At 36.6% G+C, this 23,700-nt stretch overlaps 1 protein-coding gene and 1 long non-coding RNA gene across 6 annotated transcripts in view; both read left to right on the forward strand.

Annotated features, from left to right (window-relative positions):
• The window catches only part of PPP3CB (protein phosphatase 3 catalytic subunit beta), a 40,282-nt gene that overhangs the window by 4,386 nt on the left and 12,196 nt on the right, over window positions 1-23,700 (forward strand). For all 5 annotated transcript variants that reach the window (XR_015913491.1, XM_088526448.1, XM_088526451.1 and 2 more), the window contains exons 2-10: window positions 6,838-7,038; window positions 8,719-8,843; window positions 9,933-10,044; window positions 10,841-10,986; window positions 16,235-16,374; window positions 16,458-16,535; window positions 16,630-16,724; window positions 18,325-18,450; window positions 20,280-20,357. Coding sequence is in view for 4 of the 5 variants with exons in the window: in XM_088526448.1 (XP_088382574.1) it covers window positions 6,838-7,038; window positions 8,719-8,843; window positions 9,933-10,044; window positions 10,841-10,986; window positions 16,235-16,374; window positions 16,458-16,535; window positions 16,630-16,724; window positions 18,325-18,450; window positions 20,280-20,357 (1,101 nt within the window). In the remaining variant the exon portion in view is untranslated. The remainder of the gene's footprint in view (window positions 1-6,837; window positions 7,039-8,718; window positions 8,844-9,932; window positions 10,045-10,840; window positions 10,987-16,234; window positions 16,375-16,457; window positions 16,536-16,629; window positions 16,725-18,324; window positions 18,451-20,279; window positions 20,358-23,700) is intronic.
• On the forward strand, window positions 14,777-15,364 carry LOC148594447 (uncharacterized). Its single transcript, XR_015913492.1, has 2 exons — window positions 14,777-15,053; window positions 15,253-15,364. It is a non-coding gene; the product is annotated as an uncharacterized LOC148594447 (long non-coding RNA).

Raw genomic sequence — 23,700 nt, forward strand, 5'->3', positions numbered from 1 at the left:
TGGGAAAAAAAACAAAAAACAAAAAACATGCAAATAAGTAAATAACCTGCCATGGCTGAGGAATAACCTGCCATGGTTGGTATCTGGAATCTGTGCTCTTCAAATGTACTCATAAGTTGTTTAGAAAACAGAATGAATAGTGAAATAGTAATACTTACTCTGGGCACTAAACTTCTAGGGATGTTTCAGAAGGGTTTTATTTGCCTGAGTGACCAGACAGTGATGTTGTAGGAGAAACTATGCTGATAAAGACAAAACAGAAAGACTCTGAAAGGCCTTCCTTGAGCCTTGACCTTGCTCAATGGTGCTGTGAACAGGAGAGAAACATTAGGTGCCATTATGTATGTGCTGTTGTATATGTCTTCTACTGTATGCACATCTTGAACAGTGCATGTAATTGTGGTCCACTTCCTAATAGTCTCCATCTATAATATACTATATCTTTCTGTACTGGAGAAACAGTACAGAAAAGACATGGTTGGAGGCACAGAGTGGCTTCCATGCGAGGTCAAACTGAAAAGATTAGGACTGTGTGACTTAGAAAAATGGTAGCTGGGTAGTGGTAGAGTTAGATCCATCATGAATAGTATCTGTAATGGAAAAGATGGTTAGGAAACAACTACTCTTTTTATTTCACTGTGAGAAGGAGAAAAGCAGCACTAAATGACTTTTTGCAGAAGTGGATATAAAGGAAAAATCAAGCACTTCATACAGCAATAGGGTAATGAAAATTTTGGATTTCATAGCAACAGGATGAAGTAGAGGCAAGAAGGAAGCTCTGAAGGAAACCTGCACTCCAGAGGAAATGCTGAAAGCATCAACTTTTGAGAAATAGGGAGTAGATACTGTGTATCTACCTCTGCCAGAGACATGGTTAGGCACTAAATGGTCTTTTGGTATAACACTATGGCCTTTTTAATGGGATGAACACTTCTGAAAAATTACTTGTGTTTTTCCTGGGACACCCTTACAAAAACATCAACTAAGTTAATAGAAAAATTACATGCAGAGCATAAAAGATGATTGCAACATGGCATATTAGGCATATCAACATTTTTGTTTTTCCTTGCTTCTAGAATGTTTGGCATTGCAGCAAGTGCCATGCATTTAAAGAAATTTGAGTAAAGGGGTCATTTTTGTGATGCTTTGGGAAAATAATCTGCAGGAAACTGCATTTGCGGGAACAGTGCTGTCTTGGTTGATATGAATAGGGCAACCCATACCTTTTGACAACTATCAATTCTTGCTTTCTCGTTCAAGTAGATGCTCTTTTTTTGATTTGGTTGATTTTTTTTTTTTTTTTTGTGCTAAGCTGGCATTTTCATGGCTTCTGGTCCTTAGACCATCTGTGATGTCTTTATGAGTTTTCTTTTCAAATCTGCCTTGCCAAACCCAAAAGGATAGTTTGACATATTCTGTCTTCATAGCAGTCATGGATGCTACATTTCTTCGTTCTTTATAGATGTTGGCATAGAGAGGTGAAAACTCTGAGGACAGACTAAGAGGATTTCCTGGGAGGTAGGATTTTTGCTTCTACTGAGTGCCAAGGAATAATCAAAAGTGCATTTAAACCCCAAACAACCTCTTCCCCTCCTCAAAACCCACCAACCAAACAACCCCCCAACATTTTGGGGCTACTGTGCTCATAAGCCTGCTGACAAAATGACTGATAATAGCCTGTCTCTTTACAGAAAACTGTCCTTGGCATGGCATCATTTTACAGAGATAAACTTTTTATAGTTTCATATATACGTATTCCCAAAACAAATCAAAAATCTTGTGCTAAATTGAGAAATTCAATATAAATACAACATCTGTGAGACGGTGTCTGAAGCAAAATGCAGAAAATCAAAATTGGGATGTTGAGAAGTTTTACAGCCAAAGCTGAATTCATGGAACATGGGACTTAAGGCAAGAAATGGCCTTTTTTTTTTTTTTTTTGGTGTGAGAGGAAAAAAGAATTATTTGAATTTTAAGCTCTGAAGAGTAGAAAATATTTTGTTTGTGGCAGCACCTTGTCTGGTGACTCCCTAATATTTTTTACTGGGATTTTGATCTCCTTTTATTTCAGTATCCTGTTCCAACAGGGTGTCCCTGACACAAGCCAGATTTAACCAAGGCTATTAAAATAGGCTTAAATATCGGTGTGGTTTACCTTTGCAATATGTACATTTAGTGTTTTACTAACAGGCACTGTTGCATTCAGTTACTAGGCAGTGAGAGATCTGCTTTGGCTCTAGAAAAGCAGTGTGTGTTGTGTTAGTTGGCACGCTGTGCCTCTTGGTCAGGATTATTGCACTGGATAATGTGCTGTGCTAACGTAGTGCTTCTGCTTCTCAGCCTTATCCCAATGAATTGGGAATGGCAAAGTATTCGTTCAGATTGGTGCTAACTTTTTGGTCTTTATGACAGGCTATATTGCAAAGTATAAATATATTCAGAGGCTCATAGAAGGTTTGTGGGTAGAATTAGGTTTCTAGGTTTTACTTCTGGTATCCCAATTTTAAGTAGTTCTGCAGTGTAAAGGAAAGATCTATTTTTTTCCTGTTCATAAATATATATGAATAGTAACAAAATCCATGACAACCTTTTTCTTAACAGAACCCAAAAGCTATTCACTGGGTCTGAAAAGCATTACTGTTTAAAATTTTGAATCAATATACTTAAAATAGCTATAGGTGACATAAGCTATATATATACATTTAATTAATTTTGCCTAGTAAACAGCGGTTTGTTTTAGAGAAGTGGATATGTTGTAAATTATGATGCATGTTATCTTTGTTAATAAGATCTGTTCCATTACTAATAGGATGTGGTCTCTGTGGCTTTATATTACAGTGTGTACTGCTTTAGAGATTCATCTCCAAACGCCTGTCCGATGCTTGTCTTTTTTGGGAAGGGAAGAAGGGAATCCTTTAATGATCAATATCATATAATTTCCTTAGGGTAATCCCTTTAATTACCATTCCATTACAGTCCCCAGAGCCCAGGTTTTGCACAAAGATTTTGAAACATGGATTATATTTCTGTCTTGGAACGCATCATGCTGCAATTCCTTTTCCTTAGGCTATACTATTCTATTACTACTTCATCAAATGTTTAATCAAACCCATTAGTTTGCAGAATTTGTCTACGTGCTTCAAAAAAAAAATCCTTAACGTATTAAATTACATTGTTTGTAGTATTTTCCACAGATACGAGCTTTAATACATCAACTATTGTTGAGACAAAAACTAAAGTATCGAATACAAAGTAGCAGTTTTATAGCAAGTGTTGCTGTTTCCTTCCAATTCAGTGTTGCAGTTTAAATTCTTAGCAGTGTTTTAAGCTGTTTTCCCTGAAGATTATTCTTAAAAAATCATTCTTGAGCAGTAGGAAAATAGATGCATATACATGGAAAAGATTTTATTAAATGTAAAGAACACATAACTTCAGTTTTTCCAGGAGACCGATATAACTTTACAGATACTTGGCTGTTTTTGATGCTGCCACATCGGGGTGTGCCACATTGGGACATTATGGATAACCCCTGGAAATACAGAGTTTTTTGAAATACCTGTTTCTGTAGCCTCACAGAAAATGTAACTTGTAACATGTACTCAAAGCTATAGCTAGTTAAATTATACAGAATTCAGTTTTGTAAGAATGTGATCAGAAACAGATTACTTGGACGTAAGAACTTTACTAAAGGAGGGAAATTTAATCAGCTGTATGTATAGAACCCATTCCGTATTTCCAAAATCTCATACAGAGAAATTAGCACCATCTTTCTAAGTTCTGCAGCCCTCAGTAACATGTAGTTATTTAGTAATGATTAGCAAATAAGAGAGGGAAGATCAGCTGGTTACCTGCATGGGCCATTCCCTACTCCATCCTCTCTCTGCTCCAAAAGGAAAAAGGATCATCTTTCATTTAAGATGGTTATCTAGGAATAGCAGGAGTAGTAGTGAAGTGGCCGCAGAACTGTTTCTCACATTGATTGACTTTGGTTCTGTGATCTCTAGCTTTTGGAGCAATTAGAGCAGGAGAGAGATCTCCCTCATGGGTTGGCTGGTGTATCATAAAAAATGAGCTCAGCTTTGCATTGCTGAAGGCAGTTGTGGGCCTGTCTCCTCCAAGGGACTGCCTGCTTTTATAAACTTGCATGAGCTCAATTGCTTTAGAGACCTTTACTTCTCTGCCAGTCAGCCCATGAGTTAAGTAACTTGATAGGAAAGGAATGAGATGTTCAGGACAAACAAATGTGTTCGAACACTGCATTTTCACCCTTCATGTCCTTAACCAAGCAGTCACACCTCCTCTCAAGTTTAAGTTTGGTGGTATCTTCCAATCCTAATAAGAACTTAAAAATAAATGACAGAGGTTGAGCTCAAGACTTGGGAAGTTATAGGGTGAAGGGCGAGGAGGCTGCATGTGCCACTGCCTGACATCCTGGCTGATGTGTTTACTAAATGGGGCATCTGGTGAAGATGTGAACAAAGAGTAGTAAGGGTCAGGGGAGGGTGAATTTCTTACTAGGGAATAATTTGCCATAAAACAAGGTTGTAGAGCCATGGCCTCTGGAACAGTGTTCTTTTAGAACAATGGCCATGTTCTAAAAAGATTGATCAAAATAATATTGCAAAGTGAGTGATTGGAGAATTGATCTTCCTTGTAACTGTTTCTGAGCTCCTTTGTTTCCAGTGTGTCCACACAGGCAGCTTTCCCTTCAAGTTCTTTGGTCTAATGAAACAAATAAGGCTTGATAGATCAGTGGTGCTGTGATTAATCCAGAAAAAAAACAACAGAAGAAGAAGAAATTAGTGCAACAGGAAGCTCCTCAACCTGCTTCAAAGGGCACTGAACAGTCTCAGGCTGTGGACAATTTGACATCTGTCTTCTCTCTTTCTTTCCCCGCTGACTTTCTCAGCTCACTTTGGGAGCTGTATGCGTTTGTACACGTGCTCTCCTGGTGTGTGTGCTTGTGTCCTTGGCCCTGCTGCATTTGCGACTGACCTAAAATGACACAGGTAGCTTTTCTGTCCAACTTTGTAACTGGTGTATCTTATGGCTTTTGCCAGGTTCACTTCTCAAATTTGTTTTATTTCTCAGTTTGCTCATTTGTATGTTGAAAGTTGGCAGTGTTCTTCTCTCAGGTGCTTTCAGAATTATCGGAAGCATCACAGTCTTGGTGCTCCTAAGCAATGATAGACTCAGGGTTAGTAACCCAGCAGAATTCAGTCATCAAATCCATTCCTATCAAAACATGTCAAGAAAAGAAGCAAAGGCAATTATTTAATTAATATTTGTTTAACCTGCAGTTTATTATGTGGTGTGTTTTTTTTTCTTTGTAGTAGAAATACTGTGTTAAGGAAAAAGAAGTTGTCTAAAAACTATGTAGAGATAAATGTAAATTTCCAAATTATGCAGAAAATATCATTAAAAATATGAAATCTAGGAAGTCAAATCAGGTGATTGCTAGAGTTAAGATTTGTGTGGCCATGGCTAAATTCTAAAAATTCAATAGATAAATTGCCTTGTTGAAACAATGGCTTTGTCTTTTCAGAGGTAGTCAGATTTATGTTTTTAAACAATTTTTTCACATGGAATTAAAGTGGTTGTTTCTGAATTCTTAAGTACACTGAATTTATTAACAGATGGACTATATGGGATTTTTTAGACATTTTAAAGTAATATTTAAATGGAGAGAAAGTGAATGGTTTTGATTCTTCTACTCCTTTATTTCGTTCTTTCGATACCCGCTTGTACATATATTTTTTCAGATAAATTTTCAGATACATTTCCTGTCGTCATGTCTGAGCATGATGGGATTTGATGCTGCGCCACGTGGGAGTCGTCAGCCGCCTCCTGTCCCGCGTGCGGGACGCGTAATCTGTGCGCCCGCCTGGGGGGGAGCGGGCCGTCCTGCCCAAGGCCACTGCCCTCTCCGAGCTCTCAGCATGGCTGCGCGTGTGCGTCCTTCCCAGGCGCTTCTGTCCAAATCATCTTGGCTAAGAGGCAGTACTGAGCTTACAACGGCAGCCGGTGAGGGCTGGGTAAGAGGCAGCAGGCAACTTCTGGGCAGCCTTGGAGTGTGACTTTTGGAGACAGAGCAGCAGGAAAATAAGGTGAACAAGCTTCTCTGCCCAGACTGGTGAGCCTGCAGGAAATTTGTGGTCTGTCTCGTTCTTCATTCTGCAGGACACTTACTATCATCAGCAAAGTGTCTCGCTCCACACCTTGTCTCTTGCACTGTGTAATTCAGGAATATGTTGAATAGCACAGATCCTTGTGGGGCGGCCCAGGTGGCCTTCCTTCTCTTCAGGTGCTGGCTGTTGCCTCCTTTTTATTTCTTATTCTTTAATGAGTTCTTTATCCTTTCTCGTTCCTTTTTTCATTTTAAGGGCTTTTGACGGTGAACTCTTTCAAATATTCACTCAGACTCGCAAAATACATTACTGTGTTCCCATGATTATAGAGCCCTGCAGGGTACCTCTTGTATCTGAGATGTGTGGCATCTCTGTGCCAAAGCAGCTTTGCCTCTTTCAAATGTTAAATATATTATTGCATCTTCTAACTCTGTTTCTATCGCTTCTACAAATTTGCATGTTATAGAGATAAGATTGTTCAGTACATACAGTACAAAGATGAATTCTTGGTTTGGCACAATTTCATCATGTTGCTACTGATGTCATCAGACTTATGGTTTGAAAGACTTTTGCCCAGTAGTCTCTATGCTACTTTAGACAGAACTTATTATCCAGTATGATAGATCAGTTTTCCACTTAGATGGAGTATGATGGAGTATGTTTTTAAAATAATGTGGTTGTAATTTATGTGTTTCTTTTTAAATTACAGCTGTCCCTTTTCCACCAACGCATCGCTTGACTTCTGAAGAAGTATTTGACACAGATGGAAAACCCAGGGTTGACATTTTGAAGAACCACTTAATAAAGGAAGGTCGAGTAGATGAAGAAATTGCACTTAGAATCATTAATGAGGGTGCTGCAATATTACGGAGGGAAAAAACTATGATAGAAGTTGAAGCTCCAATTACAGGTAACAGTTCTAGCTATTTCACTGGTAGCTAAATTTAAAAAGAAGAGTTTGTCAGTTGTAAAGCTTGTTTTAAATTGTTAAGATAAAAATTTTGTATAAGCTGACAGGATCCCTCCTCAACTTTGCATTTGTTTAACACTACTCAGCTGATCTTAAAAGTATGCTGTACAGTGTTGTACATAGTAAAGGCATTAAATTCGGAAAAAAATAGTAGGATTGGTTAACATTGAAAAGAGGAAAGTAGTTAACTGCAGATATGAATTGTGATTTTTCTAATTCTTGTGATGTTTTAAGTGGGAATAAAGATAGCTACCTGGAATTATATATATATATAAAAAAAAAAAAGAGCTCAGATGGAAATATTTTTAGGGCATCAGCTTGCTTTGATTTTTTTTTTTTTTTTTGACACTGGTAATTTTTTTTTGACTTGGTAAATAAAAACATTTAAATGTTACATTATTTATTTATTTATTTTTAAGAAAGTTAAACTGCTGAAATGACAGAGACCATTAAGTGACTGTTCGAACTCAGACTTTTTTTGAAGGTCCAACAGGCTCAAAGCAAGAGTGCTTTCTATATGTTTAGAATTTTATATTTCGGTTTATTCAAATAGTTACCTTGAGTAACTGGTTAATAGATATGAAAAAAGAAGGAAAGTTCCTGCAATGTTTGAGTAGAGATCTGAAGAAAAGTGGCATTCAAGAGGGCAAATAATATTAGGTCTAATATTTCATAGGTTATGATGACTCAGTAGCCTGCTCCAAGGAATTCATAACCTTTTAAGTGTGGTGTGCCACACTTCCACAAATTAGGGAGATTTTTTTTCCCCTCAGATTTGCTGGTAAACACCGGCAAGCAGAAGTTGCTGCTGGTCAGATGGTTATTGACATTTTGCGTCAATGGAAGAAGCCACAGCCTCTCAAAATTCTGTTGCTATCAGCAATACCCGCTGTGGGAGCAAGAAAGCAGCTTCTGACTCCAGCTAGGCTGGAAATTTCTATGGGATTGAGGAGTTGGGAGCAGTCTTCTCTTCCATATGCTTTTCTTGAAATTAGGGGAATACCTGGCCTTGCTGCATGCTCTTCCAAGTCATTCCATCTACTATCTTTGGCACTTCTGCCTCAGATTGATGACTGCTGATCTTGTCCAGTTTCATATTCTAAAAACACAAGGAAAAAACCCACTGTTGAAATAGTGAACATGGTTATTGGAAGGAGAAAATAAGTGAGAAGAGAGAAGATCTGATAATATTAAAAGGTATGTTAGTCTGGCATAGGAACAAAGACCTACTCCCAGCTTTTTTTTTCAGCTCCATAAGTATATAACAAATTGCTGCAGGACAGAACTGTAGTCCCTTTCCAAGTACACATACCAAGGAAAACTTGCAAAGATATCCAGGGCCTCGGAGAAGACAGTAGACTGCTAATGGCCTCTTGGAAAATCTTCCACAAACTGCCAGACATAAATAGGCTCATTAACAGTATTGTCATAGGTAAGGAAAATATCTTAGTGACAAACAGAGGGGAAAGCTGAACAAAGGCTCTATTATTCCTAGTTTATACCTCCCTTTTTGGTTCTTTATTAGAGATATTTTATGGCTATTTACGTAACTAAAAATTTAGTAACTTTTCTAGTTAAAGGATTTTTTTAAATTAATTTGAACATTTATTTTGCTTGCAGTATGTGGTGATATTCATGGCCAGTTCTTTGATCTAATGAAGCTGTTCGAAGTGGGAGGATCCCCTGCTAACACAAGATACCTCTTCCTTGGTGACTATGTAGACAGAGGTTATTTTAGTATAGAGGTAACTGAATATATTAATCTGCTTTGTCCTAAATTTTTGTAAGTACACTTTCACAGACTCTTTTCAAATGAAATCTTAGGTTGCTTTAGCATGTGAATATATTCTTCCATGCTCTGCTTTCTCTTATTTTAAAGACCTTTTACAGGAGGATGTTGACCAGCTGTTCAGCCTGTCCTGTGGGAACCATAAGACTTGCTCATTTTTCTTCCTTTTTACTTACTTTTGAGAAAAGTTTGATTCAGTAGCATTTCTCTGTATAGTCTTGCTTCTCTTGTAATATTTAGCAGGGTGCATTTGTAGGCTTTTGGAGAACAGGTGAGTAATTTTGGGAGGTCTTGCTCACAATAACAACTCTTTATGATAGTTGTTAACTTGTATAAATTAGACTCCTATTTATGTAATAAAGTATTATTAATAATTATTAATATATTTCTTTACTAAAATTCTGAGGGTGGTTACAGATATGGATGACCTGTTTCTGCTATTATTTTTTTCAGTATTTTGCATTCAAATCCTTCAAAAAACATTTGAATATATTTGTTTTGTTACATTCAAGAGAGATTCACATATTTGGATAATCAGTTGGTTTCAGGCCAATGATTTCTAAGTTATCTATTCTTTTGGAGCCAACTTGAGAAATGCTTGAGCTTGAAATCTCTTCATTGGTATCAAGATAGAGTAACTTACAATTTGAAATAGGATATTACATTATTATATGATGCTTTATTTCAATATTATTATGTTACCATGTATGTAGAATATTATGGACATGCTCAGTGCATTTTGGGATTACAGGTTTAGTATTCAAACTCAAGATATAGCAGGAATGGTTGCTTCAGTAATTTATGAAAAATAATTACATCAAACATTCATTTCTCACATGATTTTAATATAATTTTTACTTATAATGCTTGGGATACCAAATATGTCATAGCAAAATGAATATGAAATTTTCTAGAAATGTACAAAGTTGTGTTTTTAACATTTTTAAATGGTGCATTTAAGGATTTTTATTCAATGTTTTCTTATTCAATTTTTAAAGTTCTAGTTAACTTGTTTATTTTATTGGATATATTTGTTTTTCAACAGTGTGTGCTGTACTTATGGGTCCTGAAAATTCTCTACCCAAACACGTTATTTCTGTTGAGAGGCAACCATGAATGCAGACATCTAACAGAATATTTTACCTTTAAGCAAGAATGTAAGTACTGTCCAAGAAAGTAAAATAAGCTTACTTCCACCCCCTGATCTTTGTTTGGCTTTCTTGTTTTGCTGGGGAGATGATTGTCTCTAACTGTAATGAAGGCCTTGCAAACATTTTGAGCCCACTGATGTCTGTAGAATTGTTTGCAGTTGTTAGACGTGGTATTGGTGTCTAAGTACATGAAAGACTTGTGTCAATAAAGGTACATTTTGGAGTAAGTTTAAAATCTTGGAGAGAGGAAGATAATTTTAAATAAAGCATAGGCAAGGGCTAGGTCTCTACTAGCTGACTTGGCTATTGTGAAGGTAGTAAGAAAGTCCTACTGCTACTTTAATTTTTCAATTTGGGGAAGTGATTTTAATTATGCTAGTGTGAGATGACTCTTTTGATGATGCATGCTATCCCTCCATTTGGAGATTTGTTAAGTATAGATCTATTGATCAAGGATCAGCTGCCCTGGTGAAAAAAAAAAAAAAACCCTCTTTGATGTAGATGAAGGTGATGTAATAGAATCTACAGGCAATTCTTGACTTTTCAGTCTAATGAGAAGACCACAAACTTTTCAGTAATATTTAATATTTTATTTACTAAGGTATGCTATATAGTTGTATAATGCAAAATAGTTCTCTAATTTTTTACAAAGCAAAAATAGTTTATCCATACTTGAGACAATAAAAGAAGAAATGAAAAAGTTTGTAGTTTTAGAAGAGTATGAATCTTAAATTAAAGATCCATTATATTACCTTTTTCATCTAATGTGTTGTTATTGATGTTTTATATATTTTTTTTCCAGGTAAAATAAAATACTCAGAAAGAGTCTATGATGCTTGCATGGAAGCTTTTGATTGCCTTCCTCTTGCTGCCCTTTTAAATCAACAGTTTCTTTGTGTTCATGGTGGACTTTCACCAGAAATAAACACACTAGATGACATTAGGAGAGTGAGTATTTTATGTATTTGAAAATAAGTGGAAATACGAAGATTTACATGATGCTATACAAAGTCACATTTGTAAAATTGCCAGTATGCTGTTTTGTCATCTTGTCTCTTTTGGAAGTGTAATTCGGGAACTGAAATTCAGCCTAAGATTTTTTTAATTATTATAATAATTAGCTTGCCTAGTGCATTTTTTATTAGGAGATTTTTCTGAGACAAAGTGCGCGCACCCACACACACACACACAAAATAAGTCCACCAAGTTTCCGAAGATACCCGGTATGTGTAAAGAGCTTTATATGCAGTCTGTATAGTGCCTAATACTTCTAAATAGGTAGAATCCAGAACACTCATTGCTATCAGGATTGAGCTCATAAAAGTTAACCATAGTCTTAAAATCAATTGGTATATCAAACATCATATTTCAGTGTTTCTTATAAATTCTGTAAGCCCTATAAAGTGAGTGCTGGGCTGTTACTTAGTTTGTGTGTTTTTGTGTGATGGTGCACTTCCCTTAAAGTGCACTCACTTGATCATGTGGATCTTTTCTTTTTGAAAGAGACTGTGAAGTTGCCACACTTAATTGAAGTTCATAGTTATTTAAAATGGGAAATTTAGTAGGCATTTGATTAATTGCTGTGAAATCCTTCGCACTGTAGTAAATGTGACGAATAAATATATTGGTAAGATGGATTAAAACAAGTTTTAAAAATAGAACAATGGAAACTAAATAGTCAGTAGCATGCAGTTTAAAGGGAAGGAGATTGTAATGACATCACATATCTAACTCTTTAAATTGGTTGTAGTCCGTATGGAGCGCTGATGTCAGGAGAAGATTGTATCAGATGAAAATCTTCAAGCTTAATTTTTTTTTTGCGCACTCCTTTTTGACTTGAGTCAAATTAGCAGACTTTGGGAAACTAACATGGGGCGTGACAGGAGTGATGTGTTATTCTTGGCACTTATTTTCAAAATTTTGATTACTCGGTGTAGAATCTAAAAAATCATTGGTTGTATGAGAACTGAAATCATATCCGCTGCTGGGTTGTGTGGAATCTGTTTTCCCCTGGTCACCACTGGTAATGTCAGCCTCTCTAGAAGGGAAGTGGTGGGAGGGAAGAAGGCTCCAGCTGATGTTGAGCCAGCTGCACGAGGGACTTGCTTGTGGTTTTCAAAGCTTCCGAGTTTGTCCTTTTTCTTATTGTTTGCCATTTCTGAAATTTTAGAAGAAACTGGTAGTACCAAATTGGTTCTACTAAGGAAACAACTTCTGACGAGACAAAAGGCTTTTTGAACAGGCAGGTCTAACACAGCTTTAGTAGTATGGCCACTGCTATAAAGATGCAACTGCTTTAAAATCTTTATCGCTTGTGAGGTTGAGAACTTTTGCCAGAATACTCCAGTATTTCTTCCTCATGGAAGGTGATCGTCATTTGTCATCTGTGAGTCAATAGTCATCCATGTGCTATTTTTTATATACTTAGGGAAATAATAAAACCGTGTGTATTTCTGTATCTTCTTCGTTAAAGACGCAACAGCAGATATTTTACAAGGGTAACAGTAGATCATTGTTTTACATGCTATAGTGAAGTTAGTTGCAGAATTGTCATGAGTATGCTGCTGTTTTTAGATATCAGACCAAGTCCTCTGGTAAAGTGGTCTTGGTGTAATTAACTCCTGCATTAATTATGTAAATTGAATATGATGTCTGTTTTTTCCCTCCCCCAGTTTCTTTTGCAATCTAATGAAGGAAATACTATTTTCAAAATACTTACCGTACCAGGAAAGTAAAATGAAAAGGAATTATTCTTCTGCATTGTGAATTTTTCTTCACAAAAGCAGTTGGTCTTCGTTGTTTTTGATTTAGGGAGAATGTTCTGAAGCTTGTGTGTTCAGACTACAGTCCTCAGAGTTCTGTCCCTTGTCATGATTCTTCCTGTCATTAATGTGAATTCACATTATACTTTCTAAAGGAAGTTGTGATACAGGAAGCCGAAGTTTAGAATGAATGTTATTTTATGAAATAAAAGGTTGAGGCTCTACAAAAGTATTCTCTAGCAGGAAATCTACTTGTTGCATTTGGCATAGAATTGATTAAGTTTATTCTGACGGTAAGATTAGATTTGCTAGTTTTATATCCCTGATGAACTTTTAATAAAGTGAATAGGTTTTTCATGGGCCTACTATAAAAGGTATAATGTACACTAATTATGGAATCACAGGATGGTCGAGGTTGGAAGGGACCTCTAGAGATCATCTAGCCCAACCTCCCTGCTCCAGCAGGGACACCTAGAGCATGTGGCACAGGGTGGCATCCAGGTGGGTTTGGAAGATCTAATGTAATGTGATTTTTTAGTGAGGTTGCAGCATGCGTGCTGTCCCATAGCTGAGACCAAAAGTTTGTAAATTTGAACAAGACATGGAACAAAACTTTTGACATGCAACTGGCCAACATAAGTTCCTGCTTTAGTTATTTTCTTGGAAATTGTTTACTTAGGTCAAATAGAGGGATTTAATCGCTGTAGCTGGGAGTCTTACTGTTACTACTCATCTCTTATTTACAGTGTAAAAACAGTGCTGTTCAATTGTTAGAGGGTTTTGTTACCCATTCTGGATTTTCAAAAGCTGAAAGATAAAACATAATCTGTGAGCCTTGTAGGAACTTACACTTGTATTGTGTGCAAGCAGTCTTGCCTAAGTGCTTTCCTGGTTTTCCTATTCTGTTCCTCTTCTGAGAGGTGTGAGTGATGACTTTGTGTTTTGCTAGGTACATTTCCATTATAATTAGTAACAGCTGAAGATTAGTTGATTTAAACTTAAAAGTGTAAATAACTTATTCAAAGAAAACTTCAGTACTTTAAGTGAGACTGAAAGAAGTAATAAGTTTATATACATGTGGAACAAGGTGTGTTGGGGCCTATTTCAAAATAGATCTAAATATCAGAGAGAAGGAAAACTGTGGAACTGTTTTTATAATGCTTTACTTCCTTTCTGAGGTTAGCTGAAATTTCCCTGTATTTAGCTAAATATAAGATGCCTGCCATTCTTCACTGGGCCTCACATAGTTTTTAGGGCTTTACTATATAAGAGTACACAGGAAAATTAGGGCACGTTAGTTAAAACCACTGCCTGTAAGTTCAAGTAAACTCAAAGTTCTGTGAAGGTGCTTTTTCTTCAAATGTACACTAATATTAATTTGTTGTGTCTTAATCTACCTCCAAGGCTTTGCTCTTTCTGAATTTAAGCATCCGTGTGGAGTAGTGTAGTAAATTTATTTGGTAGCCTTGACTTATAATACAATTTATATTTAGGTATCTTAAGGTATGTATTAAAAATATGCTACCTAGATCTGAGAAACACCATGAGTAGAGCTTCTTATTCTAAAATAAAATTGTCTTGTTCTCAGTTACCTTCTTATTCTACAAGAAAATTATCGTGTTCTTGGTTACCTTGATCAAGCTATTTCGGATTGAGATTCTGTTTTGCCACCGTCGCAACCTATTCACAAATAACAAGTGTTTTGAATTAACTCATGTTCTTTGTTAACTTTGGGTATCGTTATGTAGAGAAACCTTTTAAGTTTATTATTCTGATTTGATGCATCTGATGCAATCTGGGTTGAGTAGAATGCAGTGGCATTTCCTTAAATTTTGAGATGTCTTGAGAAACAGGCCAGGTGGTAGTCTGGGGTTTTATCTGTTGAAGGAGACACTGATCTGAGGTGTAAGTAAGTATACTGTGTCGGTAGCCCTCCTTACTTCACTACACTACTGTTCTGAAGGCCTTGAGAAAGTAGTCTGGGAGAGAGGTGCATTGTTTTCAGCAAACAAAGGTTTTGATTTATGACATCTTCATCTAACCCTTTGGCCAAAGTCATATGGAAAATCCTTAAAGAATCAGTGAACAGAAATTTATTAGAAATGCTTTCTAGACTTTCAGCCTTCTATGTTGCAGGAAACATCCATCAGCAAACAATTGGATCGTCCTTGTATAAATGCTTCAGTTAGTTCCTGGACCCAAATTTATTGCTGGAGGTTTAGAAACTTGATGGTTTAATCTACAGAAATTCAGGTACTTGCAGAAGTTGATGGACTGACTTCTTCAATCTGGAATGAATATTCCATGATGGGTTTATCGTCCAGTGTGGGAAATGTTAAACCACTGGATTTATAATATGGACTTAGTCCCAACAGCACCTTCAGTTAATACCTGCCTAGCCATTATCTGGCAGGAATTTGTAAAGATCTGGACCTCTCCACTTATGTTACAGGTGGCAGCCTCGGGAGCTCTGATTTTCCAGGGCATGAGAGAGCTTGGCACTACTGCTGGTTCCATATTTGAATGGATTCCTATGGACCGTTAGACTCTAATTCACCAGGTGCTCTCCAAACCTCCCTTCGAACCTGTCATGAAGAGTTAAGTGTTCTCTAGTACCATCAAAGTCATCTGCTTTGGTATGGGAGGTAAAGTGAGATTAATGCGCTGTCCATCAAAGAACTGTTCCTACATTTCTTGGATAAAATCATCTTGTGAAAAAACTCCAGCTACATAAAGATCAAATAAACTTTACATTGAACTTGGGGTATCTAATTTCACTTCTGGGAAATCAGAAATTGACTGAATGTTACCTAAACAGGGTATTTTCCTTTTGTGTTATCAGATGCTCTCTCTTCTTTCCCTGTGCCCGTTTTTGCCATGGTTACTAGGAAAGTAACAGGCTGCTGAAGTAAGTGTGTCTAAGTGGACATCTGAAATGAAGCATCTAGAGAAAAGAGAGAGAAGTAAAAAAGAGAAAAAAGAAAGAGAAATAAAAGACAACTCTAAAAATGCTTATTGTCCCCCAGGGCCATAACTGAGAAATGAAAGCCTTTATGAAAAAAATGTCTACAGACAGCTGAGCTAGTCATCTCTCCATTACATTGTTAAACACTCCATTATTCAGATGGGTGGGACCATTTTGTTCCTTGTCTATAAATTGGTCATCTTATATTACACATATCCATCAGTCTGGAAGTCATCTCGCTTCTCAGAACTAATAGATCTTATTGCTTTTAACAGGTGTGTGGTTATTTTGGCCTCTGCCTTTTTTGAGGAGGAGGAGAGGAAAAAAAAATACAGAACCTGCTTCTCTGATGTGGTTGGGATTTATTCAGTAAAGCCCTGGTATTGATGGATATGTAGTATAACAAATATATAACATTTCCTCATTTACTATTCAAATAATCTTTGTACTGTTGCTTTTTCTCAAACAGTTAGATAGATTCAAAGAGCCTCCAGCATTTGGACCAATGTGTGATTTACTGTGGTCAGATCCTTCAGAAGATTTTGGAAATGAAAATTCACAAGAGCACTTCAGTCACAATACAGTCAGAGGGTGCTCCTACTTTTATAGGTAGGAGTAGGCTAGGTTTCATTTGGTGTTTTACTACTAATCCTTGCTCCATATGTTTACTCATAATTGTTTCCATTTCACAGCTATCCAGCAGTTTGTGAATTTTTGCAAAATAATAATTTGTTGTCAATCATTAGAGCACACGAAGCACAAGATGCAGGGTAAGTACTTTGTGTACTTAGATTATTCACAATGTAAAATAAAAATTAACTCTTTATTGCTGTATGTTGTAAAATAATCTGTTTGGTTTTACAGTTATAGAATGTACAGGAAAAGCCAAACTACAGGGTTCCCGTCATTAATAACAATTTTTTCAGCACCTAATTACCTTGATGTCTACAATAATAAAGGTAAGAACTTGTTATAAAGAAAATAGCTGTATATAATACTAATTTTGAAATGTGATATGATATCCTGGGAAATGTGATATTATATCCTATATATGGGGGAAAAAATATTTGTTAAAATTGATGCTGTTCAGTATTTATGAGTTTATCACTAGGTGTTTCCCAGTCCGGCAAGGCTTTCACGTGCTCATAGTAAATCACTCCTCTGTTGTCTTTAGTTTGTGAGCTAAGGAAGGAAGGGAGGCATCACAGAGCAGTCTGTGCATGATGCAGTTTGCGTTGTGCCTTTTGCCATCTGAGAGTCTTTAATTATGGCTAGGGGAAAGTACATGCTTACTGCTTGCTTCTTTTGATGAAGAAAGTTAGTAAGGAAATGACCATGAAAGCCCACAACATTCATCAACAAATGGTCACTGAGAAGAAAATGAGAGTCAGGGAAGATGCCAACTTTTGTGATATGACAGGACCAAAAATGGCAGTTTTTAGGATGTCAGGGAAGAGCAGATGCAAATCTAGATACAGATCACCTCTGGAAATGCTGGTTGGAAATGCTGGCAGAGAGAGGGAATTAATTTTTGATCATCTTGTGCAAATTGTAGAGTTGATTACTAGCGTGGGTAAAGATTAACAAACCCGAATTATAGAGGAGACCTTAATGTGAATAGCTATTATCCTGCAGAAGTTCAAGAACAGAAAAAATTAAAACAAAAATAAAGCCTGCTGAAACGGATGACATGCAAGTATGCCATGAATGTATGATCCAGCTTTTTAAATAGTGTTCCTTTGAAACACTATTCCTCTTTTCTTAAATTCAGTCTACTGTGTATTTTCTCCCTCTTTCTTCCTACCTCCTCCAACCCATCTCACAAGAGAAAAATCCCACCCAGCCTACACCAGTCATGTGGAGTGATAAACTGTATATAGGGAAAGATGAGTTTTTGCTGTTATTTGTACTGGTTTTAAAGTAAAGCAAAAATAATAATTTTAAAAAATAGCTTCAACTGGCTTTTCCCTCTTTTTCATTTTCTCTGTGGATATTGATTTTAAGAATCTTTTTTACCTACAAGGTGTTCCAATGCATAAATATGGGAATATGTGGTCAACATCTATTTAGCTTTAGAATGCTGATGATTTTCTACTTCATTTTGCTGTGCTTCCCCTTTTGGATTTTTGTGAGTTTATTCCTCTCTGTATGAAAGGAAGTCACAGAATCCAGAAAATAAATGGGCAAAGACATAACAGGGATAAAACCTGAACCTGGTAATATTGCTGTTTTGAGTTAGGATTTTGTTCAAGGTGCTGAAATTACACCTTTTCATGAGCCTTTTAAATCTGTGTTTGTTATTGACCTATTTTAGGGTAGGATAAAACCATGCTGACACTTATACAGTACCTTAACACTCGGCATTTTCAGTGAGATATAATTATAGTTCTCTATGAGAAATCTGTTGTATGAATACCATCAAAAGAGAGAAAGTTTTTTTTGGGGGGGGTATATTGGATATGTAGAACAAAATAGTGCTAAGAAGAACCCTATGACTTTGTGTTTGTGGTGCTTACTAGTTTTAAGAATTCTTTCTGAAATGTCTGAATTTTATTGTAGCTGCTGTATTAAAATATGAAAACAATGTGATGAATATTCGTCAGTTCAATTGTTCCCCTCATCCTTACTGGCTACCAAATTTTATGGATGTTTTCACGTGGTCATTGCCATTCGTTGGAGAAAAAGGTAGGCAATAGTGAATTTATTTCTTGTTTCTCCCGGTTTTATTTTATTGGAAGGATTTCTTTTGTATACCAAAGAGAAGTTAATTACAAAGTTCCTGTGAAAGTGGTGGTTATCTGTGTGCGTCTTCATGAGGCAGACCTCTTGGGCACTTAATTACAAAGAGGATTTGGGAGAATTATCAGCTATTTGGAGTTTTTTTTTTTTTTGGCAAGTGGAGATGTCATTTCTGAAAGAGGAAAGACTGAAGTACAACCTGTTCTATAGCTTATGGTTGTTAAGATAAAGCTGCATCTAATAGACATAGTAAAAGAAAGCATAATTCTGAGAACTTGTATCAGCATTATGACAGAGAACGTCAGTAGGTTTTCAGAATTTGAACTTAATCTAAAACCTCTGTTCATGTTCTGCAAAATGCTATGCTCTATATTTTTGTTAATCATATGTTCCAAGGACTGCATTTTTGGAATTATTAAACTTTTTTTTTTTTTTTTGAGATGCTCCTGTAAAATTTTAACTTTTTTAGATAGCTATCTGTTCTGAAGGTCTTTTTTGAGAAAAGATAATTTAGCACAGATCCTCATTTTTTTTCCCTCTGGAGCTGATAACTCTGAATCTAGGGCGCCAGGACTCCAGATAATCTTAAGTTTAAAAAAAACAATGAGGTTAGAGACTAAAAGGATGTGTTTAAAATCCCTCCACAACCGGAACTGGTCTTTTCATAGAAGAGATTTGGAAAGCTCTTTTATTTTTTTTTTTTCCGAAGTACCTTGAGATGATGTATTTACTTCACATAAACAAATCTAGCAAATAATTAAGATACTTTTTGGTTTGGTTAACCCATTCACATTGATTTTTTTATGGTTTCCAGATGAGGAAAACTGACTGTTGGAAGGAGGTTTTTTATTTATTTATATGTTTTTTAAAAGATGCAATAGATAACCCTCTGTTCTTGCAACTGTAGAAACTGTTTATTTTGATCTTGTTACTGCAGGCAGAAAAATCCCTTTCTGCTGCTCAACATGTGTTTTCCTGATACAAAAATAAGAGTCTAAGTATTTGCTAGCAAATTCCATACAAGCAAAATGAGATCATCTTTCACATGTATAATTAAACTGCTGAATCGTCCTCCAGGACGATTTTTATTCATATAACTACTGGACATTATCACAAGAGGGAAGTCTTAGAGGAATCTTAAACCCAGGAATACCATTTCTGACCCAGGAAGTCCCTGAGCATCCAAGTGTTGGAAGCTGGGAAAGTGTTTTGGCAGAAACACTGCTTAGAAGCTTTTATGTCATCCCAAGGCATCAGCTGTTAGGCACTGGCAAAGCCAAGGTGCTGTGACTAGGTGAACCTTTGGGACAACCCAGTATAGGGTTGTCATGTTGTTTTAAACCAACTCCTAGAGAGGCCAGGAGTGGAACAGATTTCTCCCTTTGTGCCTGAGTTTGAACACACAAAATACTTTTGTATTTAAGTAAGTTTTGCATAAGACCCAAGTGCCAATGATGATGAACTGAAATAAATCCACCTAGTGTAGAAATACTGATATACAAGAAAATAATTTCTGTCTAGAAGAACTGCTTGTAAGAAAGGAGAGAGAGTTCTGTGATGTTCTAATGTCTGATTGCTAGATGGGGCAATTTTTAGTTGCTGTTATTATGAGGTTTTAAAATTCTATGATAGTACGTATTTTCAAGATGATTACTGAACAACAACTATGATGTGGGAGGTTGATTTACTGTAGTTATAGGTGACTAGTTACGGCTTGTGTACATGAAAATATTTAAACTTATGCAATTAATTAATATTTATTCTCTCCTGCACAGTAACAGAAATGTTGGTGAATGTTCTGAGCATTTGCTCTGATGATGAGCTGATGACAGAGGGAGAAGATCAGTTTGACGGTAGGGGTCACTTTTAGATATAAAAGGTTTGGGGGTGCTTTTTTTTCTTTCTTTCTTTTTGGAAATACTTGCAGTACCATATCTGATATTTAGACGTATTACTATTACCCAGAATTGGAAGAAAATTATCTTCAGAGTGTGTTTAGGTAAACACAGGCTTGTGTTTAGTGTTTAAAGTTAACATACTAACCATACTTGCAGAAGTACACCTCAGATACAAGATTAATAAATATCTAAATAGTACAATAGTACTCTAGAGAGGTTTTATCATAAGGTCTTGCATTTCTTTTGTAATGTGTTTTCTTCAGTTTAGAGTCAACATATGTTTGTCGGAAATAGTACTTTGGGATAGCAGTATTATTATGTGCTGCTTAAAATATGAAATACAAGTCTGAATTTTGACATTTTAGTTTAAAGCATAGATGTTGGAGAGTTGTTATATGCATCTTGCATAAACATTTATGTAAGATGCATCTTTTTATCTTGCAAACTGATATGTTGCATTGATAAGGAGGTGTTTTTAGCATTGTGATGATTAAGAAGTAGTATTAAGATACTGGTTAAGATGGGTATAGCATTATGACTGCATATTAGTTGTTTATTTTTACAGTAATGCTTAATATAACATCTGAAACGGTCTCAGACTTGGTTCATTTTATTCAATAATAGATTAGATTTACTGGATTGTTTGGTGATTGGGGAGGAGGAAGGAATGTTTACAGCAGTCCTTGAGAAGCACTGAAGATCCCGTGTAAGAGATCTCAGAGACATTACCCTATTATTTAGTGTTCAGTAGTCACTAGAAACAGAATCATGCTGTGCTGTGAGCTGCATATTTTAGACAGCAGTGCATACATTAGGAGCCACTTGAACTTTGCTGCCATTTAGGTTGTTCCCAGAGTTATGAAAAATTAGAGAGAGAGTCTCAAATGCGATTCTTCAAACAGTTACTTGTCTTTCATACAAGCAATCCTACTCATCCGGTCATAGAACAATTGAACTATTTGCAGCACCGGGCCTTGTGGTTTTCTAAGATGATAGCTTAGGCTCTCCAGCATAAATGCACTCATCAGTTGATTGTATACACCCTGTCTTTAGTATGGTAGTTGCACAGTTGAATTATTTTATTCTTCTGTCTCCTCTAACAGTTTCTTTGCTTGATGCATATCTCTTAATGCCACCTAGGTACTGTCTACGCTTTCTATGTGAATGGATTTTTTTTTTAACTGTTGACAAGCTTTCACTTGTTTATCATCCAATTTTAAAATATACTCAACAATTCCACTTATTCAATAATGCATTTTTGAGTATTGCAATTTTCCATTTTCTTTTTTTCACATTTCTTTTCCATTCATTCTTTATTATCACTGCCAAGTTAAATATCTTTATTTTGTCTCACTCGCCTTTTTCTCCATCGTTCACTTCCTTTTTTTCTGGACTCTCCATCTGAAGAGCGACTCATATATGGCAATAAAAAAGGTACACACCAGACAGAGTAGGAATGTTTTGAAATATGACTTAAAAGAACTTAACAGTACAAGTTCTAGTGCAGAAAATATCTGCTTGTGGAGAGATATGCTTATGTAGTTTTCTATTTTATTGCCCATTTTAATGGGATGTTTATAATTGTTTTTATATTTTGTTAGCAGAAGTCATATTCCAAGACATCTGTCTTTCTGAGCATGAGTTTTTTCTCCTTTCTTTCATTCCTTTTTTTGTAGAGTTCCATTCTTTTACCTATTTCTAATATTTTATCTCTGGCCCTGCATGTGTAGGGAGCGTTCAGTTGTCTGTTGTACTCTTCCATAATTTTATTGTGAGCATATTTTCAAGATTGTGCATGGAATGTGTTTATAGAATGTTCCAAACCTGGTTTGTTTACTACTTTTAGTTTCCTTCAACTGAGATGTCAAAAAGATGCTTCCTTATTGTATGTGCAATTTTGTAGATGGGCTGACACAAAATTTACAAAGAAGTCTGCTAGACTTTCTAGTCGATCACCTGTGTGCGTTTTTTTGTTGTTGTTTTTCCTTAAATTCCAGTGTAGGTATTTCCATGCGGAAAATTTCTTCCGATATTGCTTATCTAATAATCATTTGCTGTATAAATTTGTCATTTCAAGAGAGTATTTTTATTACTTGGAAACACATTAGTTTATAAGAGTATTTCTGAAGGTTATGTGATTTATTTATTTTACCATAATAATGTAAGCATTTCAAATTTTTCTTGCATGGGCACTAGTAGTGGGGAATAGGAGAGTACTTTGCTGTGTCTCCTATCATTTAGGGTATATTGAAGACTACCTTTTCTGCAAGGAGATGCCATCTGACTCTGCCAGAGATTTAGTGGCCACGTTAGTACAATGTTGCAGCCTGAGGAAATGCACTTTTGGCCGCTTGGCTTGGTCAGCTCTGTTGCTTCCAAAGGACTCAGACCGTGAAAGCTTCCGTAAAAATACTGTAAATCAGCCCTTTTTAGGGCTGAAACCTCTTAGAGCATAGTGCCCTTGCAGAGCTAGGGCCTGGGCGCTGGCCCTGCCTGAAGGGCTCAGGGCCGCACGCGGCAGCGCCGCAGCCCTGGGCAGGCCGGAGCGCGGCCAGCGGGGAGGGAGAGTCTGTGAGACCTGCCGGAGCAGCTGCGCTCCCGAGTTCCAGACCAGCCTCCTCGAGAAACCCTGGAAGAGCCCCCTTCTTGTTCCAGGTCTTCTCCATGTTGATTAAATAGTTCAAAGAGACAAAGGAAAATCCTTCAGGATTTTTTATAAGTTAAATTTTAACTTAAAAAAAAAAAATCAGCACATCCTAATAGATGTTTTTACTGGGCCTTCTCTGTATTTATTTCCTTTGTGTGTGTGTGTGCAGTTCATTAAAATTTTCGTGTGTGCAGTTCGTTAAAACTTTCCTTTGTCTAAAAAAAAAAAAAAAAAATCCTTCCTTAGTACTTTCTGGTTAGATTTTTGTTTGTTTGTTTATTTTCCTCTAAATAGATTGGCAGATATTTGCCGTTCCCTGGGACTCTTTCATCACGTTCATACAAAGCCCCTCTCCTCCCCCCTTTTCTCTTTGTCTCCACAACCTGTTTCTTTTTTGCTGTTAGCCGCTCCACCCGTTCTTTTCCTTTCTGTATGTGCCTTGCCCTGGTGTCCCAGCCGGGACGTCCTGCCCGCCGTGGCCACGTTCTCCACGCGGTGCCTGCTCTGCTAGGGCCTGCCTGCTCGCAGGGGGAAGCTACGTACTACCGAGCAGCAGAGAAAAACGGCTTCTGCCCTTTTTTTGGTTGGGAGCAGACATGCAGCTTTCCACGGTGCACTTCTGGGGTTCCCCTGCAGCCTCGCTAATTCGTT

Source organism: Tinamus guttatus, unplaced genomic scaffold (assembly GCF_059628265.1).
Source record: "Tinamus guttatus ecotype Peru unplaced genomic scaffold, ASM5962826v1 Tinamus_guttatus_pri_ptg000246l, whole genome shotgun sequence".
NCBI classification, from domain to species: Eukaryota; Metazoa; Chordata; class Aves; order Tinamiformes; family Tinamidae; genus Tinamus; species Tinamus guttatus.